Source organism: Mesoplodon densirostris, chromosome 11 (assembly GCF_025265405.1).
Source record: "Mesoplodon densirostris isolate mMesDen1 chromosome 11, mMesDen1 primary haplotype, whole genome shotgun sequence".
NCBI lineage: Eukaryota > Metazoa > Chordata > Mammalia > Artiodactyla > Ziphiidae > Mesoplodon > Mesoplodon densirostris.
The window spans coordinates 67,724,007-67,742,096 of record NC_082671.1 but is presented as its reverse complement, the minus strand read 5'-3'; the positions used below and the strand labels follow the sequence as shown (position 1 = coordinate 67,742,096).

General features: G+C 58.4%; 1 protein-coding gene across 2 annotated transcripts in view; it reads left to right on the top strand.

Annotated features, from left to right (window-relative positions):
- The window catches only part of ZC3H7B (zinc finger CCCH-type containing 7B), a 54,131-nt gene extending 37,322 nt beyond the window's left edge, over window positions 1-16,809 (top strand). For both annotated transcript variants that reach the window (XM_060112255.1, XM_060112254.1), the window contains 13 exons: window positions 314-372; window positions 1,170-1,269; window positions 3,119-3,280; window positions 5,037-5,242; window positions 6,250-6,350; window positions 7,338-7,519; window positions 9,644-9,729; window positions 13,106-13,239; window positions 13,349-13,454; window positions 13,594-13,702; window positions 13,935-14,068; window positions 14,203-14,366; window positions 14,728-16,809. In XM_060112255.1, the coding sequence (XP_059968238.1) occupies window positions 314-372; window positions 1,170-1,269; window positions 3,119-3,280; window positions 5,037-5,242; window positions 6,250-6,350; window positions 7,338-7,519; window positions 9,644-9,729; window positions 13,106-13,239; window positions 13,349-13,454; window positions 13,594-13,702; window positions 13,935-14,068; window positions 14,203-14,366; window positions 14,728-14,974 (1,790 nt within the window). In that variant the 3' untranslated portion in view covers window positions 14,975-16,809. The remainder of the gene's footprint in view (window positions 1-313; window positions 373-1,169; window positions 1,270-3,118; window positions 3,281-5,036; window positions 5,243-6,249; window positions 6,351-7,337; window positions 7,520-9,643; window positions 9,730-13,105; window positions 13,240-13,348; window positions 13,455-13,593; window positions 13,703-13,934; window positions 14,069-14,202; window positions 14,367-14,727) is intronic.
- The last annotated feature ends 1,281 nt before the right edge of the window (window positions 16,810-18,090 follow it).

The window sequence follows — 18,090 nt, the reverse complement described above, 5'->3', positions numbered from 1 at the left end:
GGATGAGCAGTGGAGTTGGCCGGAGGGGGAGTGGGTTGGGGGCCTTGAAGGCCTGAGGCTAGTCTCACCGGGCCCGCGAGCCAAGCTGAGGAGCTCGGGCTTTCTCCCGGGGGCTGTGGGGGTGCAGAAGGTGTAAGCGCAGGGTGGACACGCCCAGGCTGGGACATTTCTCTGTCCCCGGGCGGTGGCCCAAATGGGAGAGGATGTGTGGCCTGGATGGCTTCTCCAAGTTAGAAATACGGAAGAGAAAGTCCTTGGAGGGTCCTCATGCCCTTCAGAGCAGGGCAGGTGACCCCTGTGTCTTCTTGCCCAGAGGAAGCCAACTCACAGGACCATCGTCCCCTGAGCGGTACTCAGAAACCAGCCCCCTCGGTGAGTGACTCGGCGAGAATTGGTGCGCAGGTACCTCGTGCTCTCCAGGGGATGGAGGGAAAGTGGTTGTGGTCTCCAGAGTCAGGGGTGATCCCTCAGCGTGGGATAAGGTGCTGCATCCCCCAAGGAGGCCAAGAGCGGACGGGCCAGAGATGGTCTCTTCCCAGCCCTTCCAAATCCTTCCTGGCCCAGCCGTGTGCTGGGAGGGTGAGCAGAGGGCACCGCCCGCCCTTGTCTGGCCAAATCGGACATCGAGGCTCAGAGGAGTTAAGTAACCTCTCCAGGGTCAGTAACATCCGTGGTCTCAGGACTCAGCCAGGTTTGAGTTGAGGACAGCACTTGACCAGGACTTAGGTGGCCTGTACTCTGGCCTTGGCCTAGACATTAGCTGTGTGGCCCTGGGGAAGCCACCTAACCTCTCTGAGTTTTGCCTTCTTCCCCATCTGTTGATGCCTTGGGGGCTTGGGAGAGAGCATGGGAATGGGAGAGGGCCTGTGCTTAGGCCCCAATCAGGGCCACTCCTGTTTCTCCACTTTCATGTTGGGTTTTAACTCAAGGAAAGGTTCTGGGCCAAGGTCACTGTCACCCTGATCTAATCCTGCTGGATTCTTGGATCATGTTACAAGGGGCTCCCCAGCTGGGAGGGTGGAGGAAGAGGGAGGGTCCTGGGCTGCAGTTCTGCTCTTGGGTGGGATTGGGGGATGTCACAGTGCCCCCCAACCTCTGGTGCCCAGGCTGGTTCTGGTGGCACCAGCCATCGTCCAGCGCCCCAAATGGCCAACCTCCCCCTGTCACAGCCAGAGCCTTCCATGCCCAACACCGCCTTGCTCATCAAGAACCCCTTGGCTGCCACCCACGAGTTCAAGCAGGCGTGCCAGCTCTGCTACCCCAAAACAGGTAAGGTCACACCTTCATACTCCACCCCTCTGCCCAGAGATGCCGGGAATCTGAGGAGTGTAGAATCCCAGAATGACAGAATCCTAGTGTACCAGTCAGAGATAAGTATGGGAAGACAGAAGCCCCACCGGCTACTCCGAGCAGACAGGGATGTCATGTGGGAGGCGGGGACTTTGAAAACTGCTGGAAAGCCTAGAGGAGTGGAAGCCTGGAGATTCCACCGGGCCTTTGGGCTACTTCTCCACAAGCTGAAGCCCAGAAGCCAGGGTCCACCACTCTCACACAGAGCCCAGGGGGCTGCCGGGATTGCTGGCCGGCATCACAGCCACCCCACAGCCCAGAGGCTGAGGAAGGCAGGGTCCAGCTGGCTGCTGCAAAAACACATTTGCCAAGGAAAGGCGGCCTGCACCTCTGTCCACATCCTCTCCGTCCACCTCTTGCTGGGTGAATTCAAACCTTGCCTAGAACCCAGGGGGCAGAGGAGTCTGGGAAATGTACTTCCTAGGCTTCCAGCCCTCAAATCCAAGGGAGACTGTAGGAGCAATTCGAAGTAGATGCCCAGTGTTGGTAGACACTTTTCAGCACACCTAGAATTTCAGAATTCTAGAATCATCTTTTTTTTTAAAATTTATTTAATTTTGGCTGCATTGGGTCTTCGTTGCTGCACGTGGACTTTCTCTAGTTGCGGGGAGTGGGGGCTACTCTTCGTTGCGGTGCACAGGCTTCTCAAGGTGGTGGCTCCTCGTGTTGTGGAGCACGGGCTCCAGGCGCGCAGGCTTCAGTAGTTGTGGCTCGTGGGCTCCAGAGCGCAGGCTCAGTAGTTGTGGCGCACGGGCTTAGTTGCTCCTCAGCGTGTGGGATCCTCCCGGACCAGGGCTCGAACCTGTGTCCCCCACATTGGCAGGCGGATTCTTAACCACTGTGCCACCAGGGAAGTCCCAGAATTTCAGAATTCTAGACTCTAAGAATCGCGGTATTTCATTTGCCAGAATCCCATAGTTCCGACATTTTAGAATATTCTCTTGGTATCTCAGGGTTACAGATCTTACCAGTCTAGAGTTCTCCCTCTCAGAGGTGCTGACGCTGACAGGACCTCAGAGGTCATCGAGTTGCTGTTGTCCACCCCCTCCCCCCTCCCCCTCACACGCATGTCACCCCTGACAGAGTCGTCCTGCCAAAGCCCGCGGCCCCGTGGGGCTGGGGAGCAGAGCGCCATCTTGCTGGAGGGCTATGCCCGTGGGGAAGTGTCTTCCTTGCACAGACCACGCCAGCCTCCCTGATCCGTACGCCCACTGCTTGCTGCCCCCTGTGCTGGGGAAGCAGAGCCGCTGCACACCTGGTGCTGGCCCAGCCACGTCACATGGGTCCCCACAAGGGACCTTGGTCCTCTTGGTCATTTTGGGGAGACCCCCCCCACCCCACTGTTGGGAAGAGGAGGCCTTTGGTCAGAAGATTTGAGAGCACCAGGGAAGAGGCAAAGGAGCAGGGGAGGGAGGCTGAGTCTGGCAGCGCTTCTCCGGGGCAGGAAAAGAAAGGGGCAGAGCCTGCTCTCTACCAGGCACTGTCTTCATAATTTGTTCCAAGGAAACACTGAAGTGGTCAGACTCACTGTAGAGTCGGGGTGGTGGTGGAAAGGGGGTGGGAGCTGAAAAAGGGTTCCCCTCTGCCCAAGCCCCCTGTCCCCAGGGAGCATATGGCAGGGAAGGGATGGCAGGAGCTGGCGGGAGGCCCAGGGGAAGGAGGTGGGCTTTTAGGCAGCAGGGCAGCCAATCCCCATTGCTCAGGCCCATTGGCTGTCACCCTTCAGTTCTGCTTCCGGAACCAGTCCCTGCCCTCCCTGCCCCCACAGGCCCCAGGGCGGGCGACTACACCTACCGTGAGGGCCTTGAGCACAAGTGCAAGCGGGACATCCTGCTCGGCCGCCTCCGGAGCTCCGAGGACCAGACCTGGAAGCGGATCCGGCCCCGGCCAACCAAGACCAGCTTCGTGGGCTCCTACTACCTGTGCAAAGGTGGGTGGGCTGCAGCAGGGGCAGGTGGCATGGCCCAGGCCCAGCTTCTCACGCCCGGCCGCAGCTCTGCCCCTCGTCACAGGCAGACAGGTAGACGGACAGGTGTGGTCCATGAAGGAGGGATTCCCATCTCGGATCGAGCAGCTCCTGCCCTGACCAGCTCCACAGACAGGTGGGAGCGTTTGGATGTTAGGCTCAGGCTGGCGCCTCACCAGCAGAATGCGCTCCCGGGTGCAAGGCTCAGGTGGTTCACGGAGAGCTAGTTTCTGTTACACTGCAGGGTCCCAAAGGGCTGTTGGAAGGACATGGAGAGAGAATCCATGTTAAAGCACTGGGGACTGGCCCATGGTAAGGGCTTGATAAATATTAGCTTTTAAAGTTTAATATGTTGTCATTTTCCTCACTTCTGGCTCATGTCACTTGGTTGACATTTAGTGGACATTTGGCAGGTACCTCATTTGCTTTCTTCTACTCCCGAGCAGCCAAGCATCTCAGTGCAGTCTGCACAACAGGACATGAACAGTCTTGATATTGTTAAGTGCTTTATAGTGTTGCCCTTCTGTACCCACCATCACACATCCTCATGACAACTCTGGGTGAGGAAGGAGACTTTGGGAGTCCTCTCCAGGCTCCGCCTTTGTCCCCCGACCCAGCCCGTGGCAGTAGCCCACCCAGGCTTTCTGGATCAGCTCTTTGTCTTCCCAGGTGAACCTTAAGGACTTGTCATTTCTGAGCTCGCAGGCCTCTGCCAGCCATGCCCTGGCCAGCGTGGATGAAGTCCCAATTCTGTTTTGTTTTGTTTTAAAAAAAATTTTTTTGATTGAGATGGTAAAATTTTCTTTTTTTTTTTTTTTTTTTTTTTTTGCTGCTCATATACTGATTTTTTTTTTTATTGGAAGTCCCAATTCTATGAGGCCTACAAGTCCCCGTCTGCCCTAACCATTCCCCAGATGCGCTGAACCCTGACTCCTCTGCACATGCTATGCCCTTTGAACTTGGTCACCCTCTGCTCCTCCTTCAAGCAGCACCTGGATCTCGGGAAGCCCTTCCCTTCAGGCCTCCCCGCTGGGTGCGGAGCTGGTCGCAGTGCAGAGCAGTCTGTGGGGTCACCTCCCTGGCCATCCGGCCTGCTCGTCCTCGTGTGCCTGCAAGCTTGGCAGGGGGCTGGAATGGGGCAGACTTAGAAAGAGGGTGAGAGAGGGAGAAAAAGAAAGAAAAACAGTTCCCACCCCCAGGAAATGGCAGGTCTCTGGATTATAAACCTGCTGCCTTCCCTGCTCCCTGGCCCCCAGGGGTTTTATTTATTGTTTCACTTAATCCACACAACAACCATGTTCTCCGTTTATGGACAGACAGCTAAGGCTCAGGAATAACGGGATCCCAGCCCAAGTCTGCTGGACCCCAAGGCCCATGCCTTCCTGAACCAGTGGTATTTTCCTGGTGCAGACTAATAATAATGATAAAACGGCTTGTATATGTCTACAAAGCCCTTTTCCCACCTGTCCTCTTGCCTGACCCATACCAGGCAGCCTTGTGGGGTGGTGGAGCCACGGCGACCGCCATGCTTTGCACGGGAAGGTGCAGATCCGGCCCCCACACCCAAATGTAGGACAAAGAAGGGCCTGGCCTGGGAAGCGCTTCCCCCGAGCTCCGCCGCTCCACCCCTGCCAAGCCCTCCTGCTCCGCAGGCCCCACCGGGGGTGCTGTGGGCTGCCATCCTGCCTGGCGGAACGTGTGTCCTGTTGCCTCTTTGCAGACATGATTAACAAGCAGGACTGTAAGTACGGGGATAACTGCACCTTCGCCTACCATCAGGAGGAGATCGACGTGTGGACGGAGGAGCGGAAGGGCACCCTCAACCGCGACCTGCTCTTCGACCCACTGGGGGGCATCAAGCGCGGCAGCCTCACCATCGCCAAGCTCCTCAAGGAGCACCAGGGCATCTTCACTTTCCTCTGTGAGGTACCGGCCCCTCCACAGTCGATTCACAGACGGGGCTGGGGAGGGGCTCCTGCGGGCTCCACTGTGGACTGCCGGCCCTGGGACCCGCAGGTTTTGGAGGCCTGACCTTAGAATCCACAGGTCCTGGGATTTTCAGAAAGTTAGTCCCATCGCGCTAGAGCCCAGATCCTATCCGGTCCCCTCATTGTTTGGAGCTGGAAACTGAGGCCAGAAAGAGAAGTAACCACATCTCCTCTTTGCTTCCTGCCGTCGTAGGCCAGACTCAGGTGCTCTAGGAACTCATCCCAATCCGCCCCCATGCCTCCTCGTCCAGCTGTGCTGGCTTTAATGGCCACTGCACCTTCCTGCCCATTTCCCTGCCTATGTCCACGCTGTGCCCTCTCCCTGGGATGCCCTCCCCGTGTGTCTACGTCTTGGACCCTCTGAGGCTCAGCTCTGATCCCAGCAGCTCCACCAAGCTGTTCATTTCCTCCCCAAAGCTGTCACGGAAGACGCTGCTGGCCCCTGCCTCCCCACCCAGGCGTAGTGTGATGAGGGCAGGGACGGTGTCGGGTCCATCTCTGTGAAGTGAGGGTGCTGGGTCCAGGTTGCTGGCAGGGTTCGGTGCTGCTCGGCCAGCCCCCATCCATCACACAGCCAGCCCTTCCCTCCGACTCTTAGAGCAGGTGGGCTGCCCTCTCCCTTCAGGGGATCACAGCCCACAGCCTGGTGGCTGCATATACTTTACAAAGCACCTGCAGTTCTATTAGATCCTTTTCCAGCTTCACAGTGAAGCTGTGGGACAGAGCAGTTGTGGTTTTCCCCAGGTTACAGTTGAGGAAACTGAGGCTCAGAGATATGGAGTAAGCCCTGCCCCAGGCGTTTGGGTGGTGGGATCAGAGAGGTGGGGGCCACAGACCCTGGGATTCCCTTCCTCACTCCCCTGACTCAGGGCAGGGCTTGCAGGGACCCAGTCTGTCCCTCCTGGGTGGCCATGCTGGATCCCAGCCTACCCCCTCCCTGGGCAGATCTGCTTTGACAGTAAACCCCGGATCATCAGCAAAGGCACCAAGGACTCTCCGTCTGTCTGCTCCAACCTGGCTGCCAAGCATAGCTTCTATAACAACAAGTGAGTGGGACCCACAGCCGGGCCCATGGCCAGGCCTGGGGTGGGGCGGGTGGAGAGTCCCCCTGGGGCAGCTTGGATGCCTGGGGAGCAGAGGGTGGGCCTAGGATGTCAAGGCAACGGGTAGGATTTGGGACTCAGGTCCAGCATCCACCTGGAAAGGACAGAACCACATTTCTTGAGCATCTTCTATATTCCAAGCATTCTCTTGGGTATTTTAATGATCTCAGCAGTCCCGTGGGGAGGAGTGTCTCTGATGAAGATGAGAAAGCTGAGGCTTGGAAGCAGCTTACTCAGCCGGCAGGTGGGGGCCACATCCCTGACTCCCACCCAGCACCCTCCACTGTCCTGACATGGGCGTCGGACAGGGAGTGGGAGGGGCTGGGTGGGCTCTGGCACCCACTTGCGCTCCCTCTGACTCCTCTTGGCTGTGCCCTGGCATGGCTGATGGAGCCCAGGCCCTGGGGTCAGACAGAGTTGGGTCCAAATCCCAGCTTGGACAATGGTCTGTTTTATGTCCTCTGGCCACTGTGACCCTTGGTTTCCTCATCCGTAAAGTGAATGATGATCCCAGTCTCCTAGGGTTGCTATGAAGGTAATTAAAATTCCCAGCCCAGAGGAGATACTCGATTATTACTCCTCCGGGTGCAGGACCAAGTCTGGAGCATCGAGCTGGGGAACCTGAGAGAGATGCCCCCTTCTCCCAGCCTCACAGCAGGTGGGGTCTGGTGCCCTTCTCCTGCTGGCAGCTGCGTCTTTGAGCTGTCCGCAGGTCGAGGCCAGGAGAGGGGCACGTAGCTGAGGCCCAAACCAGAACTCCCTGAACGTAGGACCCCCACCTCTTCCCTCCTGTGCCAGCAATTAATAGGTGGGAGGCACCCAGGGAGGAGCCCCTCCCTTGGATGAACGGCACTGACTCTGGGGAGGGGGCCCCGACCTGGAATGGGCGGGTTGCGGACTGCATTGTGCGCCCTCCATCCCACCCGCCAGGTGCCTGGTGCACATCGTCCGCTCCACCTCCCTCAAGTACTCCAAGGTCCGCCAGTTCCAGGAGCACTTCCAGTTTGACGTGTGCCGCCACGAGGTGCGCTACGGCTGCCTGCGGGAGGACAGCTGCCACTTCGCCCACAGCTTCATAGAGCTCAAAGTCTGGCTGCTGCAGCAGTACTCAGGTGAGGGCGAGGGGCTGCACAGTTCAGAGGAGGGCGGTGCCAGGCTGTGGGGCGGCAGAGGAGCCAGTGCTTCCTGGACGTCACAGGATGCGCAGGCTCTGCATCAGGGAGCTTGCAGGCCCAGAAGACCCTGGGTTTCTCCCTGTGTGGCAGTGCCAGGGGGACACGGGGGGAGAAGGGCAGGGAGGCAGAGCCCCGCGGGCCACCTGGGGGGTCTGGTCATCAGCGGCCCCTCACTGAGCCTCCACTGGTCCTCTGTGAGGGTGTGATGTCAGCTCGGCCTCAGGGATGAGGAGGTGGAAAGCCGCTCGCTTTCTCGCTCACCTAATGGGACCCCTTGAGCACCTGCGCCGTCAGGGGCTTGATCAAGAACGAGTCGGGGCCCTGGTGTGTGTACGCGAGGGCAAGGCAGACAGTGTGACCGGGAGGTAATAGGCCCTACGTCCATCTGCTCTGGGGTGCACACTGTCCCCCACCGCCTGTCATCGTCTGCTTAGCAGCATTTTTGTTGTGTGTGTGGAACATAAAATAATGGCGCGTCTAACAATCATTGTCTTCTTCGAGCTGATGAAATAGGGTGATAGAATTTCAGATGTGCGTCAGTTCTGTGAGGAAAGTAAAGCAAGCAATAGGATGGAGAGTGACTCGGGGTGGGGGCATTTGGGATAAGATAGTCTAGGAAGGCTTCTCAGAGGAGGTGACATTTGAGCAAGGAAGGGCAGGGAGAGCATTCCAGGCAGAGGGAACAACAAGGCTGGAGGCCCTGAGGCAGGAGCAAGCTTGGTACAGAAGGAAGGATGTCCTTCTGTGTGTGAGGATGTGAGGGCAGAGCAGCTTACCCCTGGTGGTGGGGGGGGCGTGTCAGAGATGAGGCCTAAAAGGTTGGCAGGAACCCTAGCGTGAAAAAACCTCTAGGTGGTAAATAGAAATAGTTGGGGTTGTTCTAAATACAGTGTGGAGGGTTTGGGGGTAAGGGGTTGAGTAGGTGGAGTTGTATGACCTGATCGGTGTTTTTAAGAAGTTGCTCTGGCTGCTGCATGGAGAACTGAGGGGCCAAGGGCAGACAGAGGGAGACCTGGGAGGGTGTGGCTCAAGCCAGGGTGGCAGCGGGTGGAAGCGGTAGAAGTGATGAGATTCTGGGTGTGTTTTGATGGTGGAGCCAACAGGAGCTGATGGACCAGTTATGAAGTATGAGATGAAGGACGGCATCAGGTCGACCCCAGTGGGGTTGCCGTGTTCTGAGGAGGGGAGGCTGCAGGAGGAACAGGTTGGGGGGATCACATCAGGGCTCGTGTGGGACGTGGGGAGTCTGAGCTGCCTGTTGGACTTCAAGCAGAGGGGTTGAGCAGGCAGCCACGTGTGGGGGTCTGCAAGGTCATGGGAGAGCCCTGGGCTAGAGGTACATCTATCAGCAAGAAGATGGATGTCAAGCACATGCCTGGCCCAGAGTAAGCCCCTGATGGCGAGTGGCCATGGCGGAGCAGTAACCATAGGACCAGGTCGAAAACTAAATCAGCTCTGGAAAAGGGACTAGAAGGCTGTAAGGGGTTGGGAGGAGGGCGGGCCTCATGGAAGAGGCTGTGAGCTGCCCCTCGGAGGTGGGCTCAGTGTCCACAGTCAGATTGGGAGGGTCTGGGCCACAAGGTTTGGGTATTTGCCCTTTGCTGACTGGCAGTGAAGGGCCCTGGCCCCTTGGTGATCTGGGGAGCCGGGCTGGGCCAGGCACAGAGCCTTAAGAACCAGCACGCTAGAGGCTGCCAAGCAGGGGTCAGGCTTGAGGCCCCACTGAGGGAGACGGAGGCCAAGGGAGGGTGCTGAGCAGCTGGCCCGAGGGACAGGGCCACTGGCGTGGGTGCGGAGAGCCCCCTGCCATGCTGCAGAGCCCACATCTTGCTCCTGCATTTTATTCTCTGTGCGAGCCTGGAGCAGGCCTCTGTTCCCAACTGCAGATGAACCAACAGGCCCAGACAGGATGAGTGGTTTCCCTGTTCCCCTCGCCTTTCCGCAGCCTAACTGGGGAGTGGGGCTGCTCCCTGGGCCTGGGGTGGCACCAGCACCTTGCAGACCCCCTGCCTTTCTCCTCACTGAGCTCCAGGGACGCTGTGTCTGCTCCCCCCTCGCCAGGCATGACCCACGAAGACATCGTCCAGGAATCCAAGAAATACTGGCAGCAGATGGAGGCACACGCAGGGAAGGCCAACAGCAGCTTGGTAAGACCCCGGGCTGGCCTTGGGGGTGAGGTCAGCCCCCACGAGGGCCATCCCCCATCCCTTTACCTGGACATAATTTATTTACCAGAAAATTGTAAGAAGAGTATGAAGAATTTGTGTATACCTTTTCCTGGATTCCCCAGATGTTAACATTTTACTACTTTCCACATTCACTTTGTCCTGTGTGTATGCGTGTGTACATACACACATACACATTTATTTACAGAAATATACTTTTCTGAACCATTAGAGAGTAAGTTGTAGACATGATGCCCCATTACCCCTAAAAACTTAAGTGTAAAAATAAGGACTTCCCTGACCGTCCAGTGGTTAAGATGCCATGCTTCCAATGCAGGGTGCGCAGGTTCGATCCCCGGTCGGGGAACAAAGATCCCACATGCCACGTGGCCAAAAAATAAATAAATAAGTAAGTAAATATAAGGACACTTTCTTACATAATAACCACAGTACAGTCATCAACATCACAAAATTCACATTGGTGTACTTATCCAAATTGTGGTGTACTATTATTCAGATTTTGTGAATCCTCCCCAAATCCCAGCAACACACTGCATTCATTTGTAGTGTCTTTAATCGCCTTTAATCTAGAGCAGTTCCTCAGTCTTTCTTTGTCTTTCGTGACATTGGCATTTTTGAAGAGGCAGTTGTTTTGTAAAAGGCCCGTCCCTTTGGGATTGTCTGATCAGGCAGGCACCTCATCTCCATCTGTCCCTTTACCAGCGATACCTTGGTAACTTGATTAAAGGTGCCTCCACAGTAAAGCTTTCTCTACTATGAAGTTACACTTTCCTCCTTTGTAATTAATGAATGTCTTCCAGGGAGGTCCTTTGAGACCATGTAAATGTCTTGGTATTCCTCAACCTTTTCCCCCACTGCTTGTATCACCTCCCACCCCTCTGGATCCTCACCCTGGTCCTGAGGACGTGAGCTGGGGCACAGTAGCGTTTGCAGGCGGGGAGACTGAGGCTCAGAACACGCTAGAGACTTGCCTGGGGCGCACGGAGCGGAGTAGGTCCCGGGTTCTCTGACAGCTTGTCTGGAGCTCGCTCAGCTCCCTCCCCCACTGCACTATCCCCATCACCCCTAGGGTTCCTCATATGAAATGGGGATCATAATCCTGCCTGCCATCTCCTGGGGCGGGTGTGAGGCTCACAGGAGCTGGCTACAGCTTGCCGAGTCCCTGCTCTGCACGGGGCCCCCGTCGCCCCTGATCCTCACACCCTCCCCAGGAGGTAGGGATCATTGTAACTTTAGGTGACAGTGGGAATGGAAGGGTGGTCTCAGGGCCCAGGAGACAGTGAATGTGAGGTGAGGCCTCTCGCCATCCACACACGAGGGATGACTCCCTCACCATGCCAGGCCCACGCACTGGTCATCTTGGGAGAAGCCTGGGCCTCTGGCCCCTCTTGAGGCCTGCCTGGGTGTGGCAGCGAGCCAGGGAGCAGCGCAGGCTGGCCAGTGGGGTAGGCCTGGGCCGGTCTGGCAGGCCTGGGCCGGTCTGGCTGACAGGGCTGCCGGCCCCCTTGGCCTTCCCCCTGTCTCCCGACTCCCTCGTTCCTGGTCCTTTTCCTTCCTCTCCCCTCTTCCTACTTGCTCCTGTCCTCTGCCCCCTCTCCTGTTCAGTCCTCTTCCCCAACCGCCACATGGTTTATTTTTGCTCCTGGCCAGGAGCCTGGCTGGGAAGCAGTGCGGGGCTCAGGCTGGACCTGCAGCATCATCTGCTAAAGAGAGAACACTGTCTTCACCACCTCCTATCCCCCTGACCCCCCTGCATCCTGCTCACCCAAGATGCCACTCTCAGGCCTGGCTCAGGAATGGGGCTTCTGTGCCGGACCTGGCTGTGGCCCAGGCATGAGGCATCTTGCTTGCTTGCCATCAGAGGGTGGGGCCAGTGGCAGTGTGAGGCCAAGGACAGGATGCCAGGGTAGAAGCTGCTCGTGCCTGGTGCCCATGGTGCAGCTGTGCCATCCTAGAGAAAAGCAGGAGCCCCTGCCTCGCACCAAGTCCCTATCCTCGGGCCACTTACCCGTGGCGGGGTTAGTCACCTCTCTGAACCTCTGCTCCTGCTCAGTCAAATGGGAATGACCCCTACTCCCCCCAGGGCTGTCGAGTCTGTGCAGTTGTGAAAAGGAAGCTCAGTGGACCAGCATGGCTGTTCCCTAGAGCAGTGGCTAAGCCACAGCACCCCTCCGGACCCCACTTACCTCACCCGTGAAATGGGCCTTCTTACGCTTCTGTGAGAATCAGTGGAACATCTAGAAATCTATAGTGACACGGATAAACCTCCTGTCTGCTTTAGCCAGACTGTGTCCCAGTTACAGAGGCAGGATTTTACTTTGTTGTCAGGATGTGTATTATCCTGGGGCCGAGCCAGGCTGCAAGTCTCCCAGCCAGGGGTCAATCAGCACCCAACGAAGTGAGAGCCCCCTGCTGCTCAGGGGAGGCCCTGGGCTAGGCGGTGCCGAGGACACAGGTACTCCTGTGTCAGAGGAGGAAGAGCAGAGGGCTGACTCCACATCTGAGGCTCCAGGGAGGATGGGGAGGCTCTAGCTAACAGGAGGGACAGCAGGGTGGCCAGCACAGCTGGGCAAGGGGGCTGCAGGTGGCAGGAGACAAGGCTGGGTGGGCACTTTTTCTGCCTCTCACCCCCCCACACTTTCCCAGGCAGGGGTGCAGAAGAGCAGGCCCTCCTGCCTGCACAGGAAGGGCTGAGGCAGAGGATGGGGAATGAACATGGTGGGGTCTTTGAGAGTCCAGGGCTGCCCAGAGGTCTGTCCCACCACCTGAGGCAGCCTCCTCCATCCCCACCCTCTGCAGGTGCATCGCACCTTCTAGGCCCTGCTCTCCACCAGGCCTGGCCCTCATAACTAGATGAGTCAGTCAACATGAGGTAATTCAGGTACTATGGGGGCCCATAGGATGGGCAGCTGCCACCTAGGAGAGCTTCAGGGAAAGCTTCCTGAAGGAGGTAGTGCTTGAGCTGGGTTTTGAAAGTTTTCAGAACAAGCCTGATGAAGAATGGAGAAGGGCATTCCAGGCAGAGGGAATAGCATGTGCAAAAGCAGGGAGATGTGAGGTCGAATGCTGTGCCCAGGGACATGCCAGCAGCGCCAGTAAGCGGGCCCGTGGGAAATAGCCAGTTAAGGCAGAGAGCACTCCATCAGGAGTCCAAGGCCTGGCTCCCACCCTGAGAGACCATGGGCCTGGAGTTAGGGGGTCACTTCCCACCACCAAGTGGTAATGGACCAGCCCACAAGGCTCCAGGTGGCCCTGATGCTCCCGGAGGCCACCTGTATATCAGACCCCGGGGCCTCAGCCTGGTGCCTGCGGCTTCATCGGGCCTTTTCTTCCACAGGGTGCCCCGCGGACCCATGGGCCTAGCACCTTTGACCTGCAGATGAAGTTTGTGTGTGGCCAGTGCTGGAGGAACGGGCAGGTGGTGGAGCCTGACAAGGACCTCAAGTACTGCAGCGCCAAGGCCCGGCACTGGTGAGCCGGGTGCCGGGCGGGGGCACGGGCAGGGTGGGGACCACCTAAGCACCGCAGGCGAGGAAGCCGGGCTCTCCGTGGAGGTCACACAGCCTGCTCTATCCTGCAGCTGGACCAAGGAGCGGCGGGTCCTCCTGGTGATGTCCAAGGCCAAGAGGAAGTGGGTGTCAGTGAGGCCACTGCCGTCCATTCGCAACTTCCCACAGCAGTACGATGTGAGCGCCGGGGTGGGGTGCAGGGTGGCAGCGGGACCTCGGATATGGGGCTGTGGGGCCCCAGGAGGGCTTGCCCGCTGGCGGGGCAGTGACACAGTCCTGCGGGACTCAGCAGGGTCTCCCCATGCCTGCCCTGCAGCTCTGCATCCATGCGCAGAACGGCCGCAAGTGCCAGTATGTGGGGAACTGCTCCTTTGCGCACAGCCCGGAGGAGAGGGACATGTGGACATTCATGAAGGAGAACAAGAGTGAGTGGGCAGGGCGGGGCTGACCCGGACAGCCCCCCTTGTCGGCAGGCCCAAGCGCACCTGCTGAGCCTCGCTTGGCCACCCGGACCCCACTCCGGCTGCACCGGGCTGAGCCCTCTCTGGGTCTCCAGTTGACCGGGCAGCCCAGCAGCAAGGGTCCTGTAGGGGTCGTGGGACAGAGCAGAGGGAGAATCCCCTCTCACCAGGCCCTGCATTCTCTATTGCCCACCAGTCCTGGACATGCAGCAGACCTATGACATGTGGCTGAAGAAGCACAACCCAGGGAAGCCGGGGGAAGGGACGCCCATCAGTTCTCGGGAGGGGGAGAAGCAGATCCAGATGCCCACGGACTACGCCGACATCATGGTAACACCCCATCCCCTGGAGGCCCTGGTCCGAGCCTGACCCGGAGGGGCTGTGCGGAGGGGCTCAGCCTCCCTGGGGGAAGTGGTCCCGGCAGAGGTGGGAGGAGCGGGCGCCCACGGTGGCTGTGTCCCCAGATGGGTTACCACTGCTGGCTCTGCGGCAAGAACAGCAACAGCAAGAAGCAGTGGCAGCAGCACATCCAGTCTGAGAAGCACAAGGAGAAGGTCTTCACGTCTGACAGCGACGCTAGTGGCTGGGCCTACCGCTTCCCCATGGGCGAGTTCCGGCTCTGCGAAAGGTGCCCCCGGGAGGGCAGGGCCGGGCGGGCTGTGGGGTGGCCTGAAAAGGCAGAGGCCGTGGCCAGCTCTGGCTCCACTTGGCCTGGAGGTGGCATGAGGCGGGGTGGGGATGTCCAGAAAGACACCTGCTCCTGGGTGTGAGGACCCAGGAGTGGGGCAGAGTGGCGTTGGAGGTGGGGACCCGTCCTCTGCAGCCCGGCATCAGATCCTCGCAAAGGCCCGGCCACGCCAGCTTTCCCCGGGGGCTGATGCTGCATGGGGAGAGGCTTGTCGGGGGAGGCGGAGTGGCCGGCCCCAGGTCCGGCAGCCCGTGGAGGAAAGGGCACAGGGCTCGGGCAGTGAGCCTCCTGCCGCCCACAGGCTCCAGAAGGGCAAGGCCTGCCCGGACGGGGACAAGTGCCGCTGCGCTCACGGGCAGGAGGAGCTCAACGAGTGGCTGGACCGGCGCGAGGTGCTGAAGCAGAAGCTGGCCAAGGCCCGCAAGGACATGCTTCTGTGCCCACGGGATGACGACTTCGGCAAATACAACTTCCTGCTGCAAGAGGGCGGGAATGCCACTGGTGCCGCCCCAGAAGCCCCTGCTGCTGCCACCGTCACTGGGGAGTAGGCCAGCTCCTGGCCATGGGTGAAGTCCTAGGATCGGGGGCAGGGGTGGGCACGGAGCGCCTGGTAGGAGGGCCGGGGCAGGCCAGGGCTGGGGCTGGGGCTGGGTCCCCCGGCCATCCTCTCTGCCCCCACTGCCCCAGTGCATACCCAGGTGCACGAGCTGCAGCCCCACTCGGTCCCAGGATCCTCATCCTGCTGAAGCCCTGGGCAGGTCCTCCCCTCCTCCACCCCGGCTCTCCTGGTTGCGGAGGGAGGGGCCTGGTTGACCCCTCCAGCTTCAGCCTACAGCTTTAACTTCCGTCTACTCCTAAAGGGGGCCCAACGCTCAGGGCTGGGGAGCCTGGGGTCCCCACTTGAATCTGCAGCAGAAGGGTCCTTCCCCCTGCCCCCCCCACCCCCCCCACCTCCCCTGGGGGCAGATCAGGATAGAACAGAGGGCAGGAGGCCCCACCCAGCTTTAAAATGCAGCCCCAGGATGGACTGGGGATACTGTACAAGTCACTTACCCTCTGGGGCCTCAGTTTCCCCTCTGGTTGGAAGAGTGGGAGGGGCTGGGCTACATGATCTCTGGAGCCTGACCAAGGAGCGTGGCTCTCTGGTGAGGCCACCAGCCCAGCCCCTCTCCTTTGTGGGCCGCTGAATGTAGATTGTAGGTCGTCAGAGGCTTCAGAGATGACCCAGCCCAGACCCCCATTTTGCAGATAGAAAAACAGGCCTAGAAGGAAGGAGTTCTCTACCCAGCATCTCCAGCCCACAGCACGGTAGAGCTGGAATGCAAACTGCGGCCACAAGACTCAGGGCCATTTATCAGCTGGAACCTCCAGGCTCTTGGCAGGGATGTGACAGTCTCTGAATCAGCTGGGATCGCGGCAGCACCGCCCAGGGGTTGGTCGTGTCAGCGCCCTGTAGGGGGACAGTCCCCTCTGAGGATGGTCATAAGGAGTATAGCAGCAAAGGTCACTTCCCCATGGCTGCTCCTGGAGAGGTGGTACCTGGCAGGGCACCCGTGGGCTCAGGTTCTGCACGACGTACTGGGGAGATGGGGAGGGTGGGCGGTCAGGGGACATGGAGAGAAGGGAGACTTGACCATGGGCTACTCCAGGATCGGACACAGCCCCTCTTTCTTGGGGACTCAGAAGAGTCCTTTCCCTTTCTCCCCTAGACCCAGACATACAATTAGGACCATCCATCCCAGCCCCTCCCTGGTCCCGACCCTGCCAGCTGCCTGGGACCCCAGTTGACCCCCAACCCCTGCCCCCCGCAAGCCCTCTCCCATCCCTCTTGTCTGACGTGTCTGCGTGCACCCCCTCCTCTCCATCCCACCCCTTGTGGGCAGACCCAGCCTCCCCTGGTTCCCTAGACATTCCAGAACGCCCCACACCATTGGCACAAGGGGTGGGGCCCCCCGGAAGGAGCTGGGGACCGAGGCTGGAGTTGGTGGGAGGGTGAGACAGACAGAATGGAATACCCTTTATTTCTCCTCCAACAAGCATTTCGAGTGTGCGTTGAGATGATGGCGGGCACCCTGGGCCGCAGAGAACCCTGTTCTCGCTGCCACTGCCCAGCCTTTTCCTGGTAATTGTGGCATGCATCCTTTCCTCTCCCTGCCCCTTCCCCCAGCAGGCCAGCACTGCGGAGTTTGGGTGCTGGTGGTGTGGCTGGAGGGGAGGAGAGGCCCAAGGTGGGGCCTGTGGCCGTGAATGTTGATGACACTTGTTTTCCCTGATCCGTGCTGTTGCAGTCTGTCGTCACCAGCCTTGTTTTTAGTGTGTATATATGTCGCCCCCGTGATGCATATATACACAGGTATTAAATATATCGCTCTATATAATATTACATATGTGTGTGGTATCCAAGGAATCACGTCTGATGAGGGCTAAAGATAAAGAATTTGGCCGGAAAATGCAGCCATCCTGCCATAATGAGGAGGGACTTTCAGGGTCATCATGCCATTTGCAAGGACTGAGGGACTGGAGCGAGGCGTCACAGGTGATATGGGCAGCGGGGGCAGAAGCGGCCCCTGCCTGGGCCCAACTCCTCCTGATGGCGTCCAGACCACCCCAGCCTAGTGGGGAGAGAGCACGAGTGCTCGGGGAAGAAAAAGGATTGGTGTTTGGCTCCCACCCAAAAGAATAGGATTAGAATCCAGATTTTTCTTCTCCATCCTGTTATCCCTGCAGGGGCCTTGGGATGTGGTGCTCCCTGGCTTGGCCAGAGCTGGTTCCCCCGCAGGGTTGGAGGAAAGCGAGGGGCAGGCGGGGAGTAGGAGGTGTGGCACAGTACACTTTGAATGATGAGTGTGATTATTTCACTTGTGACTCGGAGAGGCTCAGAGAGTTGGCTCGGGCCTGTGCCCCTCACCAGCAGGCAGGGACAAGACATCATGGCAAATGTGGTGAAGGGGGAACAGGCACCCTTGATGTGAGTGTCCCTTTGGGATGGGGCAAAGAGGGATGCTGCGTTTCTCAGCTGGGCAGTGATAAATTTAATGGTCCTTTAAAAATGTCTGTGTATTTAAAAATTTAAGAATACCACACTTTAATATTAAATATTCATAAGGTCTAGTATCTTGATAATAATGTAGATGTTTTAATAACAATTTTTGTCCTTCTTAAAATAAAATGAAAGAAACTTCCTTCTTTTAGCCTTTGTTCTAGAAAATAAACGTGTGCACTTTGACCTCTGTCCCTGAGGTGTTGCTCCTGTTCCTCGCCTCCTGGCACTTGTGCCCAGGGACCTGGGCCTCTCTTTACTCGTGGGGCAGAGCTGGCTGGCTCAGGGCATGCCCCAAGGCAGACATTCCAAGGGGTGAGGGGCAGAAGGTCTGTGTCCTTGTGTAAACAGGGCAGCCCAGCTGACCCCGGCTCACACAGTGCCTCACTGGCAGGGACAAGTTGTGCTCTGTACAGGTGGCCCCGGTGGTCAGGGGGCTCATGGCCTTCCATGTGGGGCCTTCCACCTGTACCCACACTTCCCTGCCTTTACTGTGTGCACTGTCCTGGGTTCCAGAGGGCTGTCTCTGTGCCCTTTCTCAGTATGGCTTTTCTAGAAAGGTAGGAGGCTATGACATGCTTTGGAATGTGATCCCAACTGCAACCTGGACTCCTCTGGGCCTGA